The sequence below is a fragment of the Diorhabda sublineata genome, chromosome 1 (assembly GCF_026230105.1).
Source record: "Diorhabda sublineata isolate icDioSubl1.1 chromosome 1, icDioSubl1.1, whole genome shotgun sequence".
Classification (NCBI taxonomy): Eukaryota; Metazoa; Arthropoda; class Insecta; order Coleoptera; family Chrysomelidae; genus Diorhabda; species Diorhabda sublineata.
The window spans coordinates 3,418,726-3,442,402 of NC_079474.1; the positions used below are offsets into that span (position 1 = coordinate 3,418,726).

A 23,677-nucleotide genomic window follows, 5' to 3' on the forward strand; every position below is an offset into this window, starting at 1 on the left:
AAAATCGATGTTTTTGTTTGTATATAGAAATATTCGACACGCATTTTCGTAAAACTTTGTATTTACACATGAACATATATTCCTTAAATTGACAGTAATTAGTTTTAACTTCTTGTAGACGAATATGGTTAAAAATACTAACTTCATATAGTTAAGCCCCCGTATATATATTGAACGCAATCATCACCTATATTTATTTCATTAGAATGTTGTATTTACTTTCTTCTTTTGATTTAGTACTCAACTGAACCGTCTATGGTTCAAAGAAATATTTGAAAATAATAAAACTTTATCTGCCGTGTCTTTATTATTACATAAAACATAAAACACCCCATATTAACGTCGTTAGACCCTCCCTAACCCAGAAATAACAGATACCCAAGAAACAGCTATACAAACACATGCTCACGTATATATTTCAAATGCGTGCTGTTTGTAATGTCTTCGGAGTTCAAATTTAAGCTAAGTAATGACTAAATTTGTTTTTTGAAGGGTGGTTTGGAACAGACCCCTTAGGAATGTGCCGAAAATACGCAATTTTATGTTTTGAAAACAGAATTATATTCGGTAACAACTGTCCAGTATATAAGGTTTCAAATTTAAGTTGTTTTAAAGAGCAGGTAAAAAATGGGATATATCGTATTTCAGTCGTAAGGTTATTTATTTATAGAAAATGAAAAACAATACTTTAATAAATATCACAATATTAAGCAGACTTAGTGATCTAAACGAAATTCATAACAAAAAAAACGATTAAGCCAAAACAAATTAGTTTAGAACAGAGCTGGAACAGTGGCATATTTATAGAATGAGGCAATAACTATTATTGTTAAGAAAGAAGTCAAATATTGATCTAACTAACTATACAATGAGTTTAGCCTCTTCAGTTTTATTTTTTCTTCGCATATTTTTATATTTTCACTAATTTTTCTTACCATTTTGGAAAATAGCGGATAAATATTTTGAGCACGGACCTGGTCATTATTTATAACATGGAAATCAAATAGCTATGCAATTCATTAACTTGTGTGTAAATTGTGTTGCATAACCTACAAACCTTTAATTCAAAGTATTATTTACGTATGTATATTATTTTTTATTGATAATCGTCATGAAATAGTTTCAAAATGGATAATTTATTATTTTTCCAAGTTTTTTCTTTTAATTATAATTAAAAAAGTCACCTGATTTTGACGGTCCTACACGTGTACCGCACATGCGCTTAACCATACTTCTCACATGTATTTGAAGTTATTTATGTCTAGTCAGTATCAAAATCAGAAGTTGTATTATTATATAGTGAAAATTATGTTTTTGTTATAAGTATATTTCTAATTAATAAACGAGAAGATTTAGTGATTTAATTCGAACAGCTCCAAAATGACTTCAAGAATAACAGGTGATATTATTCAGTGTCAAGAAATTAGTTCAACTTCAGATTTGTTTTCCTATCCTTTCGAGTCCCGATTCGTTTTTAAAGGTAGAAATTCCTACAGAAGATCCTTTAATCCATTAGAAACCCAGAACACCATTTCCATGAACGAAATACCGATAATTGGTAACCCTTTCTGCTTTATATGTATAGAATTATTTTAACGCTATTCTCATACATATTTTAATTTTTAGATGAATCTTCAAATAACTCACTTTCAACTAGATTTGCAACAGTATCTGTTGTATTTATATTCTTAACATCTATATTAGTATTATTTCTTGTTTATAGTACATTCCCTAAAGTAACAGAGTGAGTAAAAAATAGAATACGTTAATGTATCTCTTTACTTTTATCACATTTTTTTAGCGAAGAAAGACAACATTTAAAAGTACCTTGGAATATAGAGGATGCTAAAAATTTAGGAATTGTTTTGAATAAATATAAAATTGATAATTATTATCAAGTTATGGCGGGTGTTTTCATTACATATATATTGTATCCTTTTTTAACTAAATTTTGCAGGTAGATTCAATTTTATGGAATATTTATTGAAAAAAATATATTTTTCTTAACAGATATGTAGTCTTCAAACGTTCGCGATACCTGGATCACTATTTCTGTCGATCCTCTCTGGATTTTTATTTCCATTTTTCACAGCATTAGCTCTAGTTTGTACTTGCTCGATGTTAGGAGCTTCACTTTGTTTTCTTCTATCGCAACTATTAGGGAGAAAATTAGTGCTACGTTATTTCCCGGAAAGAGCCAGGAACTGGGCAGTACAAGTAGAAAAACACAAATCCAATATGTTTAATTATATAGTGTTTTTAAGGGTGACACCGTTCTTGCCAAATTGGTTTATTAATTTGACAGCCCCGGTGATTGGAGTGCCTTTATATCCTTTCGCTGTAGGTACATTCTTTGGGGTAGCACCACCATCATTCATAGCCATACAGGGTGGGCAGACTTTACAGGAGATGACTGCTAGTGATACAGCCTTCAATTTGACTTCGTTGATGTGGTTGTTAGTATTCGGGATCGTTTCGTTGATTCCTATATTTTTAAAGGGTAAAATCAGGGAGAAAATTGAATAAATTTGGTGTGTGTGTGTGTGTGTGTGTGTGTATGCTATTTATTTATTTGTATAGATTATTCTTATTAAACTGTAGGTATAATGTTTTTTTTTTCATTCTAATTTATAATTTGGATATAATGATATATCTTTAGTTGAAAAAATATTGTTGGGGTACATAATAGTAATAGAGAACTCAAATTTTAAGAGGTTCAAATAAATAGGAGCGTCGTCGACGGTAGCGTTTTTGAGATACAGGTCGTGAAAGTTGAATAAAAAAAATTTTGGGTTAATTAAAGTTTAGTACAGGATTGTTGATCGAGGTATTTGGAAGGTAAAATTATTTTTGAGGTCTACTGATGATAACATTAATGGTGGCAGTTGTTTAGATTTTGACTGGTAGTACATTTAGTATTTCTAATTTTTTAAATGTTGAAATTACAACAGATTTCTTAGTGTATCTGTTACCCCTTTTTAATTTATCATCTGATTTTTTCTTAACAAATCACTTCAATAATTGTGAAAAAAAAACGATTATACCTACAGTTTTAGAACAAAATTAGTTTGATTATGAAAGTGATTATAAAAACTCATATTTTTGTGTTAACTAAATCCGATTGTTTGACTTTGATTTTTTTTTGTTTTTATTCATATCTCAGTACAATTTCGTTAAATAAACAGTGAAAAAATTGTTTTCTCCGATTAAATATTATGAAAAAAATTTTGCAAATTGGAAATATAGAAGTTTATAATATAATATTTTTTTTCATTCAATATGCCTTCAACCACTTGAATTATCCATTAATAAACCCTAAAGAGAATATATCATCCTCAAAAACCCCAAAAATTATTCATTACAAACATTAATGGACAAATTTACGACTTAGTGAGGTTATAACTTATCCTAGGTACCTCGTAACATCAAAATTGTATGTTCAGAATATACCCTTTTGCTGCATTAACTACCATTAAAAGGAGATACTAAACATTTGGATAATTCACCTGATTAAAAGTCCTAAACATTTTAATAAGAACAAAACAAATTAAAAAATGATGTTTCAACGTCTTTGTGAAAGAATATTGAGAATTTATAATCTAGAACTCTCAGTTCCAACGACATCACTGTAAGGAATCTAAATTTTTGATCATTAGTGGAGATAACAGCATTACTCTAATTACTCTTTAATTATTTCATTTGCTTGTTTAATTATTTAAATAATTTCATTATTATTATTTTGACCCCTGTATATCTTTGTTATAACATATGTACGTCGTTGCAATGCATGTCTTAGCTTAATTCAGTTGAAATACTTGCCTTCATATAAATATATAAATTTTCTCTCATTATTTTTTAAACTGATTTTCTATATGGGTAATCATTTTAGAAAAAAAAAGGATGAAAATCACGTTCAATTAAAAAATTTAGTACTCCCAAATAAGTAATTTGGACCAAGGTATATTTTTCTAATTGAAATAAATCTGGAAGTGTGGTTATGAAAGTAAGATGCAATTTCTTATTGACCCTCGACGCTGATAGGAATCTTAAAGAACTTTTTGATTCAAATGAGATGAGCAGATTATTGGTTTCATGTGACAGCTATTTTAATAGGACTACACCATTTCTGTCAATAGTCTGTTGACGTATATAATGGGAAAAAACTACAGGGTATGTACGAAAAATGAAACATTGAATTTTTTTATTTAATTAATAAAGTTAAATGCATTACTTCCCTGACCACCCGGTATTTCGACTTCCTATCTACTCAGGTATAATTTGGGTTTAAATAAATAAAACAGTTTTTTTGTAAAATCAGCCTTTTATTGACTCCACTTAAATCTACGAGATAAAATAGAATAGTTTTTCATAAAATTGTTAACAGTATGAATTGATATAAGTTACGGAAGGTCCAGTAGCATTTGTTACAGGAAGACTAATAGGGCGCCAATACCACCAATTATATGATACTGTAACATATGAAAAAATTATATCACTTCAAAATGAAACAGCTTCGATAACAAGGATAAAATATCCTGATTTTGATGAAATGTTTGCAAAATCTTATCCCTAAAAGGGCTTTTACTGATAAAGTTTCATTTGCTCCCCAAACCAATTCAAAGTTTTAAAATTTTACTAAATATTTTAGATAATATTGATTTTAGACAAAAAAGTTTTGAACGAAAAAAGAAGTCATAAAAAGCTCTAAAAAAAGGTTATATACATTTTTATGGTAAATCTATTCTTTTGGAATTTTTTTTCTAAAATCAATATTTTCGAAGATATTTAGTAAACTAGTTAAAACTTTGAATTGGGCTGGGGGGTAAACGACGCTTTATCGGTAAACATCATTTTAGGAAGAATCTACTTTGGTAAAAATTTTATCAAAATCTTTCGGAATTCACACCCCAATATAATAAATTTGCATACTAACAAATATAAGACGGCCTCAATATTACTGATATAGTACGACATTTGGAAGTGCATTCTTTGGCAGGTTTCAGAACAATAGTTCTCTCCCCTGACCCTTGAGTAATAAATACGTAACTACATTCGGTGTTTGGTAATACATAAGGACCTGATTGAACACCATCTACCATTACGAATCTTTCAACACTTTGACCTGACCTGTAAACAAAATACTATAACATTTTGAATTTTTTGGGAGGAATAATTTACCTATCAGGTAGAAAAAATGGTTTTGGAAACAGCTGCCGGATAATCCTGGCAGAAGTCATTTTGGTAATGCGCCAGGAGATATGTAAATCTGGATCAGAAGCTATTAAATTATTATTTTTTCCAAATAAGTCTTCTAAAGTGATGATACTTGAATTTGTGGACTTTAGTCTTCTAGTTTCTTTATTCAAAGTTTTTTTGTTTTGTTCATAATGGTATTTAAGTTTTTCAAAGTTTACAGTCTTCTGAGTTGACTAATGAATACATATTTTAAAGATTTATTTTGAAAATATGAATTCATCTTACCTTTACAATATACGGAGCAGCAGTTCCTGATTTTAGGTAACTATCTTCGAATTTCGAAATATTCAATACAGTAAAAACATTTTCACAAGGCCAACATTCCATATCCGCTACATAAAAATAGGGATTTTCTACTAGACATGTTTCATCATATAAATCTATACAAAAAGAAAAAAAAATATGAAAAATATTGATTGTTTTATAACGTATTCGTACCTGTAAGAGCAGGAAATAACTTAATTATTGGAACAGAGAGATACCTTACAAATTTCAGTGTTGGATACGTTAAACCTTGGACATTTCTTAAAACTATACTCGTCGTTGGTTGATGAACATTAAGTAAAATATAAATAAAGATAAAAGAAGCGGTAAATAAAACGAGTACATTTTTTAAATTGGTACAAATCTTTTGAGCTTTGTTAGTTTGGGACAAATTTGAGCCGTTTAACTCATTTTGTAATTTCACGAATGATTCTTTGAACACTTGATTAACTTCTTTTTTACTTAAACCTAGAATTTTGGCACGATTTTGTAATTCAACTACATTTTTTTTATATTCTTTCAAAAGATTGCATTTTGACATTTTATAAAAATCTAACCTAAAAATTTGTTTTGATTACAATTGACAGATATATTTACGGTTTATAATAATTTAATAGTTTTTAAGTAATATTTGCTATAGCGTATGAAAAAATTTGATTTTATATGATTATTTTAGGAATTTTTCTAGTTTTATTTTTTTATTATTTTTCACTAATATTTAGGCAACATACGTTACACTTATACAAATAATGGCATTCAGTTATCAATAAAATTATCTTTATTTGATGACTATTATCCATTATATACAGACAAAGAATGTTTACTTGTTTATTTATGATATCAAAATGGTAAATTGAAAACTCGCTACCCATTCCAGTCTACATATAACATGACACAAGCTAACATCTTACAAATAGACTCAATTTTGATAATTTATAAATACGTTATTGTCCTGATAATGTTTAATCAAATAGATAAGAGATAACCGTAGGATTGAACTGTGCATTACTTGAAAAAACGTTGCAATAATGATTTCGAATGAAAATATTTGAAAATAAATCTGTTTAAATGAAAAGGCATAAATAAGAATAGACATGAATAGGAGTATTACTTTATCCGAAATAGTTTCTTCAACGTTCACAAACAATGTAGGTGAAAGGGAAAATTATAAAAACCATAAAGAAAAGTTTGTGTTGAAAATTGCAGTGGGTATTATTGAGGTGAGTTTTTTTATCATATCACAATGTAATAAGATTTCATAATTAAAATTTACGACGTATTAATTTGATTTGACAACTGATAGGATAAGTTTATAAAGATACTACTAGATAGCGTTCTTTTCGATTTGTAAATAAGTTGAAAATTTATTGTACAAGTTGAAAGTCTTATACCTAAAATTTGTTTTGATTAAATTATTTATATAATATAATATACGAATCAAATATTATTTGCTATTATATACATGTATATTGTAATAATGAAAGCGTGCTTTGTGTTGCGGGTTGTCTACTTACCGATATGTTTTTAAAAATTGGGATAGTTTCTTCTCATTGTTTTACATTTATGAAACTTAGTTTTTAGTTGCATCTGTATATCAATGTTATGGAATTATACTCGCTAATTTGATTGAACAAGGGATTTATCCTGTAGAAAAGGTCACATGGACCACATTTATTTATATAGCAGCATGGAATGTATCAGGTAATTAGGCGTTTAAATTTGAAACGTGAATGTATTTCAATTTCCAAAATGAATAAAATAAATGAGAATTTAAAATCATTTTTAGTTGGAATTTACTTTACACAGATGCCAGATATAATTGTTTCTCATTTAGAGGTCTTCTTGATACGATTTCGAATCCTAATTGTTTTCTAATTCATTTTCTTTTTATTTTTTTATTCTTTAGGGTTTTTCTGTATCTATATAGGTTCTAAGCCTGTATTGTAGCTTGGTGATATAAAAAAAATGTTATTTCTCAATGTTAGTCGAATAAATGAAGCAAAAAAATAGTAAAACCTAAAAATTTCTGAACAGCAAGACGGATTTAGAGAAATGGGTTTTCGAAAAATTCCTAAATTTTGTGCTTCATTTCCTGGACTATGAGAATTTATATAATAATTTCCAAAATTGTAGTTTAAAAATATAGAGAAGCAATTCAATTCTAAAAAGAAACGACTATATATATTTTTGAAGAGCAAAATTACGAAAAATTTAATTATATGGACAACTTATAAATGTTTAGCATTGTTTTTTCAACTTTGTAATTAGTAAATGAAAACACTTATGTCTTGGTAATAGTTTATTCAAATATTAAATACAATTAAATCTTATCATTCTCATATTATATAATCTAAAAATTATCATTTAAAATAATATGTAAATGTATAATAACATTTTTATTGATAAGCAACAAAATTGACACAAGCAGTAATAAAACCTAGAACTACGCAAAGGTGCACTCTATAATATCAGATTTATTCTATGGTACAGAATTATAGTGTAACATAGAACAGATAAAAATTTTGACAGTAAGCGTTCGTTTAGTGTCGGTTAACCAGAATACTCCATTTACAAAGAAACGAACGCAATGTATACGCACTTGATTTTAGACAGAGTTGTACTAGGTTTTTTTGTACAAACCAACAAAATTAATTTAAGAATGATTTATATTTATTTTTAAAATTGTAGTAATAGCAAATTGATCAAATACTGTAATTGTATTGTAATTTATGTCATATTTTCACCAATTCCCATTAAATTTTCAGCACCTTGGTCACATATTTTGGTACAATATTGGGATAATAAAGGATGTTTTCCTTATAAAACATTGATATCGGCGTCTGCGATATGTTTAGCCGGTGGAATTATGATACCTTATCATATATTATGTTACGGAATATTCGGAGGTATTTTCAGTAATATAATATATACTCAATTAAAATATTTGGTTCGGAAAAAGTACAAGAGCGCGGAAAGAGCATTCGAAGGTAACATCCAATCAGCGAGGGCGATAAGTTTGATGATAATGCCTCATATAGTATTAATCCTGATCGATAATTATACGATGAATTATGTAACTATGATTTACGCTGGTATTATCCTTATAGTTATTCCCGCTAGTTTCATTTTGAAAGAACCTCGACAATACCGTGATATATCACCAGGAATGGGTAGATATCAAACTTTACCAGCGTAAGTGAAACGTTATTTCCCATTTATTTAGTATTATAATCAATTTTTTTTAATAGATTCTCGCAGCAAATGAAAGAGATGAAAGTATTCGCAAATTCTGCTAATACATCCGATATGAAACACGGAGAATTATACAACAACGACGAAATATCCGACGAGGAAGTATCCGATAACGAAGACGACGGAAAAAACCAAGATAACGACGATTTAATAATACAAGAAGAATCTTATAACAAAACGAATAATATTTACTTACCCCCGGCACCTTTAACCCCCACTACGGTTCAATTATACTACAGTCACGCCGGTGTGAGTATTTTACCGCAAATACCTGAAGAAGTAGACGAAATAGACGAAACTAACATCAACGTGATCGATCCTAAGAGGTTGAGTAGGATCAGTACGGCCCTGGAAGAATTGAATAGGATCGAAAAAAAGGAAATTGTGATACCGAAGGAGATCGTGATAAAACCCGAACCGATTCAGAACATCGAGTATATTCCGAATTATACCGAAAAGAAGAATCTATTTTTGAAAGATATGAAGTTCGATAAAAAGAAACCGTGTTGTTCTTGTTCTCCTTATAGCATATTCTTGTGGAAAAGAAGAATAAGATCGTGGAAAGATTGTTTGTTAGATACGGTGTTCGTACCTCTATTTCGGTCCCTTACCGATCCACATTTTTATCCAATTATGATTTCGAAAGTACTTTTAGGTATAAGTTCGAATTTTTTCATTTCTCTTACCCCGTATATCACTCTAAAGAAAAATGACGGTTATAAAAAAGAAGACATGGCGTTTTTATTGTCTTATATCGCGTTTTCTTGGTGTTTATCTTTGGTATTGTTACCGTTATTGATGAAATTCTCTGCTACGAAGTTGAGGATTACCTTTGTTGTTGGACTCGCCTTCTCCACTTGCAGTATGTTACGTAAGTAAATTATATTTGTTTGAAATTAAATTTACTAGTTACTTATTTGTTATATTATATCATAAATTGATTATTTTCCGTTGAAAAATTTAGATAAAACGTGTAAAAACGGCTTTAGTTTAAGACTTACGTTATAAAAATTGATGAACGTCATCATAAATTAACATAAACAATAAGAATAGTATGAAAATAGTTTCATATGATTGAAAACTGAACACAAATATTTATTTAACATAACCTAACTTTAAAAATAGATTTCTTTGCTTTAAATTGTATTAAATAAATTCAATATTTTTTACGAACTGAACCTACTTGTTAAGAAAATTTATTTATCAATTGAAGGTACTTACCAGTGAAATACAATGGTGGAAATTGTAATAAAACTTGTATAAAGAAATTCAAATTACCAAAACTAATAACTTTAGTGTTATTTAACATTCACGAACTGAAGTTACTCGTTAAAAAAACATTTTTTAATAGAATTTACTTAAAAATAAAATATAATGGTAAAAATATTAACAAAACGTCTACAAATAAACGTAAACCAATAAAATGCTTTAAATTAATATCATAATTTGAAACTTTGACAGACAGCAAACATATGGAGTAACCATGTTGCCAAATAAAATGTAAAAAGTATAAAAATCGTTCTAGATTGAAATGTTCAATCTAACAAATATATTAAATAAAACTATTAATCAATATTCTCCTAAAACACGACTTTTCATACATGTGTTATGTAAATCTATTTTTATTGGATATTATTCATATTTAAACTTTTTCATTGTTTTCAAAATCAATTAAAATATAGGAAATATGTTTTAATTCGACAACATAGTCTGTGAACAATACATGTACGAAATTACTACTCAGCGCATGTGTACGAACCGGCAAATTTTCTCGCTATCTCTCTCTACTAGTTGTGTGAGTTATACGCATGGGGCTATTTCCCCACCGTTGCCAAACTTTAAATATAATTAGTATATTGAAGAAATATGCATTTCACTATACCTTTACACAATAAACAAATTAATTAAAATGTTATGATAAGATTTTTAGAAAACCCGATCATGATCTGAATGTTCGGAAACTAACTCTGATCACGTTCATTATTGTTTGGAAATATATCGAGTTAACCGGGTCGTTGTCATATTATACGATCGTACGTTATTTTCTATCCTGGTAGACCGGTGGGTAAATGTAATGAATAATTTAACGGATTTTTTCATTTGCCTTTAAAAATTATTTATTCCTCTTCAATGGATGTTTACTATTCTCACGAGCAAAGTCAACTATTAAACTTGGCAACGCGGATTGGGAACTAAATGATTCTCACAAAGCCCAAAGTCGGTGTTGCCAACAATCTTTTCCAATCGTTAGTTGCGTGATTACATATAAAAATAACATTTTTGTTTACGTCATATATATATATCATCAAGTCTCGATATTTTCAGTGCTAACAAAGAGAAAAATGTCCAACGATTTCATCACCTGGAGCTGCCTCTTTTTCGGATTCGGTTATGGTTTATCGAGATTTGCGGAAATGTCCGTATACAGATTCTTCGTAGGCAAAAGAAAGTTTTCTAGGCTAGAAGGAATCCTCAACACTATCTCCGGTTGTCTTGTGATATTAATTTATTATTTAATTTATATTTACAATTTAGATTTAGCGGCATTCTTTCCCCTAACTACTGCCATTTGTTATTTCGTCGTCGGTGTGACCTGGCTGGTCATACCTATCATTAAAGATGTAATTGTATATATGAATAAGTCTTTTAGAAGAAGTGAAAGTGGTAGTATTTTGTGATTTGTTTATCAATAAAGGTATTTATTTATGTTTTTTTGAATAGTTTCATTTATATCGATTTGAAGGCTGATTGAAATATAATAAACAACTTATCGTAATGAGTACCAAACCTACCAGCGATTTACAAATAATAATAGATTCATTTAGAAAAAAACATGTGGAAAATATTACAAAAAATCATAATTAAACCATTACTAAATATATTCAAACTAAATATATTAACAACAGATTTCATAGAGAGTGAATATTACGGCCCAAGAATAGTTCACCAATAGGATTGATCAATCCCATAAGACGTACATACGCCAATTCTTGAGCCAAGGTCAAGTGATGCTTACGTCACCTGCAGACCTCGACGGCTTGTTTACCATTTACGCTGTGCGGTATTGCTTGTGTTTTTGTTAATTCGAAAAGGTCGTACAAGTGATTGAAGAGTTGGAAATTCGTTTTTTACTTAGTTCTACGTTTTAAAAACTATTATTTGTGTGTATTATATATGTGGAGAATAGTGAACAAAGACAATATTATTGTTTAAGGCAAAATAATCTTGTGAGACTTTCAAGGGTAGGTAAAAATGTTTTGTTATATTAAAGCTGGATTTAAATAGCAAAATAAAAATTAAAATCCAAGTCAGTTACTGGCTGAAAGAAAACCAGCTGAGCAGAAATGACAATTTAATTGGCTTATTTAAATTTCTATTCTTTATACACCTCAATAAAAAATTAAAAAAATGGGCGAATCATAACAGCGTTTTTGGTCGGTTGGTTTGCATTTGTCCAGCAACTAATCTAGATTTTTATTTTACTTTTTTTTGCTAAATGAAACTTTGTTTGTTTGATTTTAGTGCATGTAGTATATGTCCAAAAATCAAAATGCCTGGTACACGTTGTGCTGTGTATGGTTGTGGTAATACCTATAAAACAAGGCAGCAAGAACATGAATATTTTATATTTCATCGGTTTCCCAAAGCTAAAGATCTTGTTTCCCAAACTATGAGAAAAGAATGGATATTACGATGCAAACGGGAAGATAAATTTAACCCTGATACTAGCTACATCTGCTCAGTTCATTTCACAGAAAAGGATTATGAAAGAGACTTACAGAATGAATTATTAGGTTGGTGAATTATTTAATTGTTTAGTGTAATAGTTTATAGCTTTCAAAGTCTATACTGTCCCAAAATGATTTTGGTAATGAAATTTAGTAACTCAATTTGTTCATAAATATATATAATATGTATATGTATTTTAGGTTTACCACTACGAAAGATATTGAAAAAAACCGCTGTTCCTACTTTGGGATTGTATTCAAAAAAATCAACAAGTGAAGCTAGTAGTTCAAGCATCAGTTCCAGAGAAGAAAGACTGGCCAAACGAAATGCAAAGGAGGAAGTGAACAAACTTTTAAAAGTAGCCACGTTAACAGCTCCTATTAATACTTTTTCTGATGATACCGAAGACCATAATCCTAAATCTTTTGGAAGTATTCAGTTTGAAGAGCATGTACCAGAGCCTTCCACTTCATCAACCCCCAACTTTGTCCCAGAAAACTATGATTATAAGGCTTTGTACAATGAGTCTGTAGAGAAATATGAAAAGTTAGAAAGACAGTATGCTCTTTTAAAATCCAGAAGTAATATAAAAAGCACAAATATCAAAAAACTTAATGGGGGGATGAAGGGGATGAAGATGACGGCAGAAAAACTGGAAAAAAAATGTTCAAAATTACTCATTGACAGATTTCTACCTATCTCTTTATTTTATATATATCTGATATTTTATTATTTTTCTTAAATTTAATAATTTAGATTATTATTAGAAATATTTTTCATAAATCAGTTTAAATCATTTCATTTGTTTTTACTTTTTAATTTTTAGTTTAAAGTTTGTTAATGGCTTCTGTTTTACTAATTATAAAATACAGATCATTTTAAAAAATAATTCATTTTCTTTAATTTCTTTTCTTCATTGTATACCTATTATAAATGGAACTTAAAATTAACTGAATAATTGGAAATTGGATTTTAAATTAATATTAATTCATAATAATGAATAAAACTTAAAAAAATAACTGTATTTTTGTTAAAATTGGCCTTTAAACTCATCAAATAGTCTAGCTCAACAAAGAGTTAAGACCGGTCGAGGTCTGCAGGTGACGTCACGTATGGCGATTTTTCGCACGCACATGGCAGACACATTCAGTTTATTGAGCAATCCTATTGGTGAACTATTCTTGATTACGGCCAATATTATGGTGATGTTTACACTGTTGTCAGATCATTAATTTTTCTGGAAGGATCTTTGTAATTTGTGATGGATATGTATAACGAAGTTCATTATATTTTTTGGAAAACGAATTATCTAATAACAATGTAAAAACCATAATTCAGCCATATTGAATGCTCAACAATCAAAATTTATAAAAGTCGTTTTCCACCTAATGTAAAACTTGTACATCAATTGAAACGTCAATCGTATGTCACGTCAAGCAATGATAAACTGTTTTGAATCTGTGTTCTGACTAATCGAAATGTCACGAAATTTTGACACATAATCTTTCGAAAGTTGGCAGCGCCATCTGTGTGTCAGTCACACGCCTTAATGAGTGATGTTGTACATTGGTGTAGTAAGTTAATAACTGTTAGTTACAAATACGTTTATTGTGCAACTGTGCTTGAGGGAAGCTTAACATTTGTATTAGGGGTACTGGCTCTTATTCCATATGAGAAAGGATAAAAAAATAAGCGTAGAGATTCGAAGAATAATAAAGCAAGCTACAGAAAAGGAATTATTGGTGAAGCAAAACAAAATTGAAAGTATATAGAACAAAATTTTTATTATGATTATCTCTCGATCAAAAAATCTTCGACGTCACATTCTAATTCGGAATCGTCTTTGCATATAAACCCTTTTGGACAATCTATTGGCGCCCCAGATGGAAAATATTTTCCATTGTTATGGACGCATTGGAAAAATTTATTTGTTTTGTAGCAAAGGAATCCTTTCCTAGCGCAGGATATTTCCATAGATGTACTGGTGGGTAGTACCTGAAAAAACATATCTATATCATACAAGGCGTCGTAAACATTAGAAAAAACGTAATAAAAACACTTTTCAATTGTGTATTTGCATTCTCACACGTCTTGAAGCACAATTACATGTCAAAATTAACCTAACCTAACCAAATGATTATTATTGTCATGCTGTCAGTTGACAGACATTATGAGACCGCAGTGCTGCCACTATGCTCGAACTGGGGAACTAGAAACATTTTTTTCTACTACCTTGCGTCTAGTATGTACTTTCGAGTGCGTAAAAAACGTATTATTAACGTCTTCGTAGTGTAGTGGATAGAGAAGGAGGTTTACATGCGGAAGGTCCCAGGTTCAAGTCGCGCGGATGCCATTTTCTATTTTTCTAGATTTGAAAAATTTACTAACCCACATTCGTCTGTTATTTTGTTGTAATTTTGATTAAAAAGCACAAAATATTTTATAGGGAAAATTACCATTAAAACTTTTGTATTTTGATGAAATTGTCTCTAGTAGAAAAAATATTGTATGCAATTCGTGTGTAAAGTCATTTTTGAATTCATGAGATTGTCGCAATCGTCGAAAAAAAGGCTACTTCACACATTTGTGTAAGTATCGATATATGTTTAGAATTCGAATAATAGCTGTGCCGCCACCTATGTACGAGACAAGTAACAAGTCATAAGTAACAATTAATTGGCTCAACAGGCATGGGGGGTTGAGGCCAGTGTTGGAATCATAAGAGAGGAGGAGCCCAACCAGGCAGTTTTTTGAACATGTAGAATAAATATACGTGGTGTAAAAAGTTTTATTTAAAACCACTCGGACATTATATCATAAAAAAAATATTCCAATGTCGAAAAACTTTGATAGTAGATAATTTCTTTTTATAATTAGATATTTGAGCATTATTAATAGAATGACAATAAAATTATTGATAAAAAAATAACGAATTTTATATATAAAAATAAATATCAATAATTTGACATCAAAAATATCGATATTTTGATATAAATTTCTTTGATTTCTCATTTTTTAGACTTTTTGGTATATAAATGCTTCTAAATTGATTGATTTTAAGCTCTTCGGTTTAAAATTAGTTTTTTTTAAATAATTTTTAAAAAATTCACGTTTCTTATTACTTTAGTCTTTATCGAAATATTTATTATAAAGGATTTTCCAATAAGAGGTGTTATTTTGAATAGCCCGCTATTTCGGTAAATGTCACTTTTGAAGCTGTCACTTTTTGACATTTGACAAGTAGAAACTACGCCATTAATGAAAATGGAACGATACGTGCTTCAACAACGCATTGAAATTATTAAAATTCACTATAAAAATGGTGAAAGTTTGGTAGAGACGGTTCGTAAAACTAAAACATTTTTGGGTCGACGTGAAGCACCTTCTCGGACCGCAATACAGAAATTGGTGGAAAAATTTGAGCTGTTGGGACAAGTTAGTGATGTGAAGAATAAAACCCGTCCACGTCGCTCAAGTACAACTGGAATATTGCTGCTGTAGCCCAAAGTGTTGAAGATTATTTGTCCATTCCTCGTCGTTCTTTGGTATTAGCTATTCCACAAACGTCATTGCACCGTATTTTGCTTGGGTCTTAACGCCTATAAAGTTCAATTGACACAAGAACTCAAGCCGGCCGATCATCAACAACGTCATGTGTTTGCTGATTGGATCCTTGAAATGCATGAAAATGATCCGGAATTTCATCCACCTTGGTGGTTACGTCAATAAACAAAATTGTCGAATCTGGGGCTCGGAAAACCCAAGAGTTATTGTTGAAAATCCTCTCCACCCTCAACGCGTGACTGTTTGGTGCGGTTTATGGTCTGGCGGTGTCATTGGACCTTACTTTTTCGAAAATGAGGCTGGAGCAACAGTTACGGTGAATGGATTGCGCTATCGAGAGATGATTAATGATTTTTTATGGCCGGAATTGGATGGTATTGATTTGGACAACGTTTACTTTCAACAAGACGGCGCTACGTGCCACACAAGCAACGAAACCGGACCGTGTTATCTCTCGAAGAGGTGATCACAATTGGCCACCAAGATCTTGTGATTTAACACCTTGCGACTTTTTCCTTTGGGGCCAACAAAGAAAGATAAGGTCTACGCCAACAGTCCAGCATCGATTCAAGACCTCAAAGATGGAATTAGTGAGGCTATCGAGGACATAGGGCAGCCGCTTTGCAATTTGGTTACGGAAAATTTCATGAAAAGGATATGGTCCTGTAAGCGCAGTCGTGGCGGCTATTTGGCTGATGTCGTTTTCCATTATTAACGGCATACCTTCCTCTTTATAATGAAATAAAAATCCGATCATTTATCTCAAAAAATGGTATTTTTCTTTGAATATCAAAATAGCAGCTCTTATTGGGAAACCCCTCATATTTTGGTATAAAGATATTTGAATAACGTTAAGAATCGTCAGGGCCCTTTGTAAATTTGTGCTTAAAGGAAATTACAAAGAAATAAAATCGAATAATTTGAGGCTGAGAAAATTAAAAAGGAAATTTTTCCTTGTTTTGGAAGAAAACCATCAATAAATAGATAATAGATTTTAATTTTTTACTTTTTAATTCGAAATAACATATTTTCGATAATATAGAGATTTATAACTTTCATATAATTTTGTAGATATGATAAAAATAAAATAAATATAAAAATTCAGTTTTTTTCATAAATTTTGAGTCATAAATTTGAACTGTTTATTGTTTCTGTTATGAATATATCATTTAAAAGAAATTTCGATATCTAAATTTTTATTTTTTATAAATTTCAATGTTTTAGTATTTTAGTACGAAATTTATCTCGTGAATCTTCATTTTTAATATTTTAATGACAAAAATTGTAAAAATCGACTTACCAATAAAATCAAATATAAGAATATGACACATTTTGTTAATATATTGGAAATCATTTTAGTTTATGCACGTACGTAATTACAAAACACCAACACGGACTGATATCGTTAACAAAATTATAACTAAAGGTCAAACGGGAAATTTTAAAGTTTATCGATCTTCTCGTTAATGTCTATGACTAATATGAACGTTCTACGCATTAACACGATCCGATGAACTGCTTTCACCGTTTAATTATCTCATTAAAAAACAATTAGTTCGTATAGTTTCAGAATTTTCAGGTTTTCTTTTATTGTAAGAAAAATAACTGCATCCTTGTATAAATTCACATTTCGATGAAATAGTTTAAGTCGATTCCGCGTGTTGAAAACTTCTCCGCTAGATCAAGTTCCCAAAAATTTATATTTTTTGGCAAGTCGTGTGACTGACACATAGATGGCGCTTCGACTGTCAAATCCATATGACGTTTATGAAGTACCAACTTTCTAAAAACTATGTGTCAAAATTTCATGACATTTCGATTAGTCAGAAAAAAGTGACAGCCATTTAAGTGGAGCTACTTTTGTTATTTTCAAAACAATTTCGCGTGTTGATTATCGTCAAAAAACTCCACGAATTGGTTATATCTAATCGTAAATTGAAATTGCGTGAGATATCTGAGGCCGTAAAGATATCAGAAGGCGGTGGGTTTACAATTATGTATGAAAATTTGATTATGATAACGCTTTTTTCAAAGTGGGTGTCGCGCCAACTCACAGTCGATCAAAAACAACAACGTGTTGATGATTCAAAGCAGTATTTGGACATGCTTTACACGTAATAAAGCAAATTTTTTACGTCGATATGTGACAATGGATGAAACATGAATCCATCACTTCACTCACTTTCACTTCACTGAGTGGAATGCAGCCGGTGAACCACGTTCGAAGCGTCCAAAGGCACAACAGTAAGCTTGGAAAGATCTAGCTTAAATATTTTGGGGTGCGCATGGAATATTGTCCATCGAGTATCTCCAAAAGGAAGAAACGATCAATAGCGAATACTACATAGAGTTTTTGAATCGTTTGAATGCAAAAATTATGGAGAAGCGTCGACGAAAAAACCTCTGTTCCACCAAGACAATGCACCGATTCACAGTCGATAGTTAAATTGAACGAATTACAATTCGAATTGCTTCCTCAACCACCGTATAGTCCAGATCTGGTCCATGGTGACCACTGGCTATTCGCTGATCCCAAAAAAATTCCTCGCTAGTAAGAAATTCAGCTCAAATTCAGCTTATTTTGAGGGGAAGGTTAAAGGGCTTCTTGGAGTTACCAACAATTTTTTAATCGATAACATTGAGGATAATTTCATTAACTTTTATTTATTTATAAACCAACTGTACAGGGTGTGTCGCGAAAAAATTGTATTTAAAAAAAATGGTGGATATAGTAAAAAATCTAAAATTACGAAATTGTTATTTTGAATAGAACCCAAATATTTTTTATTTAATTTTCGAATTCTACATGAAATTTTGGATAAAATTTTTCTATAATATATTTAAACAAGAATGAAGTATTTTCGAGATATTTTTGAAAAAATATTGAATAACAATATCTCCAATAATAACGAAACTAATATCGTGAAATTATAACCAATATACAACAGACGTACACACGTTAATTCCATAAGTCCAACTTATTGATATTTCATACAGGGTGTTTCAAATTTAGCCCCCAACATATACAATTTAAATCATTTATAAGTTTCTTACTTTAAATAGAACACCCTGTATTTTATCACATTTTCCCTGGTTTTTAAACTAATTTGTTTGGTATCAGTATTTATTGAAGCAAAATTCAACCACTTCTGCAACATTTTATCTAAAATTCCAAATAGAATTCCAATATGAATTAAAATACAGGGTGTACCACGACGAGTTAAAAGTATCTGTATATGGCAAAATACTTATAGTAAAATCATGAAAGTTTCTACGTTTCGGTTTTCGGATACGATCTTTTTAACTAGAATATTTTCAAAGATGGCCGACTTCCGTTTCTACCGGAAGTCGACTGTAACTTTGTTATTTTAAATAGAACACCCTGTATATTAATAAATTTTTGAAATCTACGTAAAATTTTAGTATATTTTTGTCTGAAAACTTTTTTCGAAAAATGCATACTTTTTGAGTTATTAATTTTTTTGTAGAAAATTTGACAGTTGCAGACCCTTATAAATTATTTTTTTACGGGAATACCCTTAAATATATGAAAGTGGTTTCTGTTCGGTTGTTTTTATCAAGATCAGACGTATTTGAATCTATATTAGAAAATTCTTCATTTTATATAGGGTGTGTATAAAAAGTTTTCAAAGTTTAACTTCATAAATATCAAATTTATTCATTTTTTTTAATAAAACCACCCGGTTTTTTCTATTTTAACGCAACCAGGGGTAAAAAATAAGTCAAATTCATACCTAAACCTTACCATTATCCAGATATTAAATGTTTTCTGCAAATAAAGAACATGTTCTTGTAACAACTTTCGAAAAAAGTTTTTAGAAAAAAAGTTACAGTCGACTTCCGGTTCTACCGGAAATCGTTCGTCTTTTGAAAATATTTTAGTTAAAAAGATCGTATCCGAAAAACAAAACGTAGAAATTTTCATGATTTTACTATAAATATTTTCCCATATACAGATTGTTTTAGCTAGTCATGCGACACCCTGTATATTTCGTATTTTGACATATATTTCCGGTATAACCAGAAGTGCTTCATCCGTAACAACAATATAGTTGAAATTAACGTTATCCAAAACCTATAGCGTCTCAAAATCAGAATTCAGAACATAACTGTATCCGCCATTGCATTTATTTACAATTTTTGCACTACCCCCTATATAACTAAGTCATCAGCTTGCTGCAAAAGATAAAACAAATATCAGCAGAGACACTAATGGCTCTGCAAGGCATGTCTATCAAATCAAATTTTCCCCATGCATATGTCTTTCCATCGATCCGTCTTCACATCTTAGATAACTGGTTGATCTTCGGTTCCCAGTTTTCTTACAGCACTAGGCGGTCGATTATGACGAGGTTCTTCCTTTAATACCAAAGGATTAATCTACAGTCAAGCCCTTCATGAGACCTGAATCTGTGGTATCAGCTACGGGATAATAGAAAAAGCAAAACCAATTATTGGGACAACCAACAGGAGCTGAGACAGGCAAAGATTTTCCTGGGAAACTATAACCAGAGAAGATTTGATGAATGTATCACCCTACGAATACTATCAGACCTTTCAATGTCAAAATATTTTATTACTCAACATATTCACCTCTTAATTGGATACATTTATTACAGCAACGTCTCTAGACCTTTAAAAACAAGTTTCTTCCTGCTCTGCCAACCAGAAATCTACAGTTTTTATTATCTCCTCGTTGGAAGAAAATTTACGACCTTTTAAACTTTTTTTCAGCTAAGGCAAGAGATGGTAGTCGGACGGAGCCAAATCTGGTGAATAAGGGGGATGTTCTAGTAATTCAAACCCTAAATCACGAATTTTTTACATAGTAACATGAGATTTGTGTGCAGGGGCGTTGTCCTGCAAAAACAAAACACCTTTGGATAGCTTTCGCAGTAATGTCGAATAGTAATCTCCAGTTATTTTTCTACCCTTATCCCAAAAAATTAATCATGATTACTTGATGGAAATCCCAAAAAACTGAAGCAAGAACTTTTCCAGTAGATTTTTGGCCACTTGGAAACTTCTTAGATCTTGGAGAACCAGAGCGTTACCATATTTCACATCCATAGTAACAATTCGGTTTAAGAAGTCTACATCGTCTAAATCGAGCACAGATCGAACGCTTCTGGTCAACATTCAAACATTTTGAGATCCAATTTGCAGCAGTTTGTCCAAACCAGACCTCCACAGAAAATTTACGACCTTTTAAACTTTTTTTCAGTTGAGGAAAGAGATGGGAGTCGGACGGTGGCAAATCTGGTGAATAAAGGGGATGTTCTAGTAATTCCAACCCTAAATCATGAATTTTTTGCATGGCTACATGAAATTTGTGTGCAGGGGCGTTGTCCTGCAAAAGCAAAACACCTTTGGATAGCTTTCCGAGTCTTTTCTCTTTAATTTTTCCCGTAGTAATGTCGAATAGTGATCTTCAGTTATTTTCCTACCCTTATCCCAAAAAATTAATCATGATTACTTGATGGAAATCCCGAAAAACTGAAGCAAGAACTTTTCCAGCAAATATTTGGACACTTGGAAACTTCTTAGGTGTTGGAGAACCAGAGCGTTGCCATTCCATCGATTGTTGTTTTGTTTCTGGATCGTAGAAATGTACATATTTCACATCCATAGTAATAATTCGGTTTAAGAAGTCTACATCGTCTAAATCGAGCACAGATCGAACGCTTCTGGTCAACATTCAAACATTTTGAGATCCAATTTGCAGCAGTTTGTCCAAACCAGACCTCCACAGAAAATTTACGACCTTTTAAACTTTTTTTCAGTTGAGGAAAGAGATTGGAGTTGGATGGAGCCAAATCTAGTGAATAAGGGGGATGTTTTAGTAATTCAAACCCTAAATCACGAATTTTTTTACATAGTAACATGAGATTTGTGTGCAGGGGCGTTGTCCTGCAAAAACAAAACACCTTTGGATAGCTTTCCGCGTCTTTTCTCTTTAATTTTTCCCGTAGTAATGTCGAATAGTGATCTTCAGTTATTTTCCTACCCTTATCCCAAAAAATTAATCATGATTACTTGATGGAAATCCCAAAAAACTGAAGCAAGAACTTTTCCAGCAGATTTTTGGACACTTGGAAACTTCTTAGGTGTTGGAGAACCAGAGCGTTGCCATTCCATCGATTGTTGTTTTGTTTCTGGATCGTAGAAATGTACATATTTCACATCCATAGTAATAATTCGGTTTAAGAAGTCTACATCGTCTAAATCGAGCACAGATCGAACGCTTCTGGTCAACATTCAAACATTTTGAGATCCAATTTGCAGCAGTTTGTCCAAACCAGACCTCCACAGAAAATTTACGACCTTTTAAACTTTTTTTCAGTTGAGGAAAGAGATGGGAGTCGGACGGTGGCAAATCTGGTGAATAAAGGGGATGTTCTAGTAATTCCAACCCTAAATTATGAATTTTTTGCATGGCTACATGAAATTTGTGTGCAGGGGCGTTGTCCTGCAAAAGCAAAACACTTATGGATAGTTTTCCGAGTCTTTTCTCTTTAATTTTTCCCGTAGTAATGTCGAATAGTGATCTTCAGTTATTTTCCTACCCTTATCCCAAAAAATTAATCATGATTACTTGATGGAAATCCCAAAAAACTGAAGCAAGAACTTTTCCAGCAGATTTTTGGACACTTGGAAACTTCTTAGGTGTTGGAGAACCAGAGCGTTGCCATTCCATCGATTGTTGTTTTGTTTCTGGATCGTAGAAATGTACATATTTCACATCCATAGTAATAATTCGGTTTAAGAAGTCTACATCGTCTAAATCGAGCACAGATCGAACGCTTCTGGTCAACATTCAAACATTTTGAGATCCAATTTGCAGCAGTTTGTCCAAACCAGACCTCCACAGAAAATTTACGACCTTTTAAACTTTTTTTCAGTTGAGGAAAGAGATGGGAGTCGGACGGTGGCAAATCTGGTGAATAAAGGGGATGTTCTAGTAATTCCAACCCTAAATCATGAATTTTTTGCATGGCTACATGAAATTTGTGTGCAGGGGCGTTGTCCTGCAAAAACAAAACACCTTTGGATAGCTTTCCGCGTCTTTTCTCTTTAATTTTTCCCGTAGTAATGTCGAATAGTGATCTTCAGTTATTTTCCTACCCTTATCCCAAAAAATTAATCATGATTACTTGATGGAAATCCCAAAAAACTGAAGCAAGAACTTTTCCAGCAGATTTTTGGACACTTGGAAACTTCTTAGGTGTTGGAGAACCAGAGCGTTGCCATTCCATCGATTGTTGTTTTGTTTCTGGATCGTAGAAATGTACATATTTCACATCCATAGTAATAATTCGGTTTAAGAAGTCTACATCGTCTAAATCGAGCACAGATCGAACGCTTCTGGTCAACATTCAAACATTTTGAGATCCAATTTGCAGCAGTTTGTCCAAACCAGACCTCCACAGAAAATTTACGACCTTTTAAACTTTTTTTCAGTTGAGGAAAGAGATGGGAGTCGGACGGTGGCAAATCTGGTGAATAAAGGGGATGTTCTAGTAATTCCAACCCTAAATTATGAATTTTTTGCATGGCTACATGAAATTTGTGTGCAGGGGCGTTGTCCTGC

At 31.1% G+C, this 23,677-nt stretch overlaps 4 protein-coding genes across 4 annotated transcripts in view; 3 read left to right on the top strand and 1 right to left on the bottom strand.

Moving 5' to 3' along the window:
* The window catches only part of LOC130451318 (uncharacterized), a 46,391-nt gene that overhangs the window by 15,983 nt on the left and 6,731 nt on the right, over window positions 1-23,677 (top strand). The gene's annotated exons all lie outside the window — the stretch shown is intronic.
* LOC130451339 (transmembrane protein 41B) lies at window positions 1,213-3,261 on the top strand. The gene is made up of 4 exons (XM_056790303.1): window positions 1,213-1,399; window positions 1,627-1,744; window positions 1,802-1,930; window positions 2,019-3,261. The coding sequence occupies exons 1-4, from the start codon at window positions 1,381-1,383 to the stop codon at window positions 2,524-2,526; spliced, it is 774 nt and encodes a 257-aa protein (XP_056646281.1). The 5' UTR covers window positions 1,213-1,380; the 3' UTR covers window positions 2,527-3,261.
* LOC130451302 (uncharacterized) lies at window positions 4,302-6,463 on the bottom strand. Its single transcript, XM_056790246.1, has 5 exons — window positions 5,695-6,463; window positions 5,482-5,636; window positions 5,179-5,429; window positions 4,934-5,127; window positions 4,302-4,469 (listed from the first exon to the last, which is right to left on the bottom strand). Exons 1-5 carry the CDS (start codon window positions 6,059-6,061, stop codon window positions 4,378-4,380), a joined length of 1,059 nt encoding a protein of 352 aa, XP_056646224.1. The 5' UTR covers window positions 6,062-6,463; the 3' UTR covers window positions 4,302-4,377.
* On the top strand, window positions 6,396-11,484 carry LOC130451293 (uncharacterized). Its single transcript, XM_056790234.1, has 5 exons — window positions 6,396-6,740; window positions 7,095-7,221; window positions 8,286-8,712; window positions 8,769-9,643; window positions 11,098-11,484. The coding sequence occupies exons 1-5, from the start codon at window positions 6,615-6,617 to the stop codon at window positions 11,448-11,450; spliced, it is 1,908 nt and encodes a 635-aa protein (XP_056646212.1). The 5' UTR covers window positions 6,396-6,614; the 3' UTR covers window positions 11,451-11,484.

Bases quoted from the DNA above. Each gene is read 5' to 3' on its own strand.
- LOC130451339 (XM_056790303.1), top strand. The intron at 1,745-1,801 runs GTGAGTAAAAAA...ACATTTTTTTAG, and splicing joins ACATTCCCTAAAGTAACAGA to CGAAGAAAGACAACATTTAA. The intron at 1,931-2,018 runs GTATCCTTTTTT...ACAGATATGTAG, and splicing joins GTTTTCATTACATATATATT to TCTTCAAACGTTCGCGATAC.
- LOC130451302 (XM_056790246.1), bottom strand. From the start codon at position 6,061: ATGTCAAAATGCAATCTTTTGAAAGAATATAAAAAAAATGTAGTTGAA. The intron at 5,637-5,694 runs GTACGAATACGT...CTTTTTGTATAG, and splicing joins GTTATTTCCTGCTCTTACAG to ATTTATATGATGAAACATGT. The intron at 4,470-4,933 runs GTTAGTATGCAA...CATATGTTACAG, and splicing joins ATTGAGGCCGTCTTATATTT to TATCATATAATTGGTGGTAT.
- LOC130451293 (XM_056790234.1), top strand. From the start codon at position 6,615: ATGAATAGGAGTATTACTTTATCCGAAATAGTTTCTTCAACGTTCACA. The intron at 7,222-8,285 runs GTAATTAGGCGT...TTAAATTTTCAG, and splicing joins AGCAGCATGGAATGTATCAG to CACCTTGGTCACATATTTTG. The intron at 8,713-8,768 runs GTAAGTGAAACG...TTTTTTTAATAG, and splicing joins AGATATCAAACTTTACCAGC to ATTCTCGCAGCAAATGAAAG.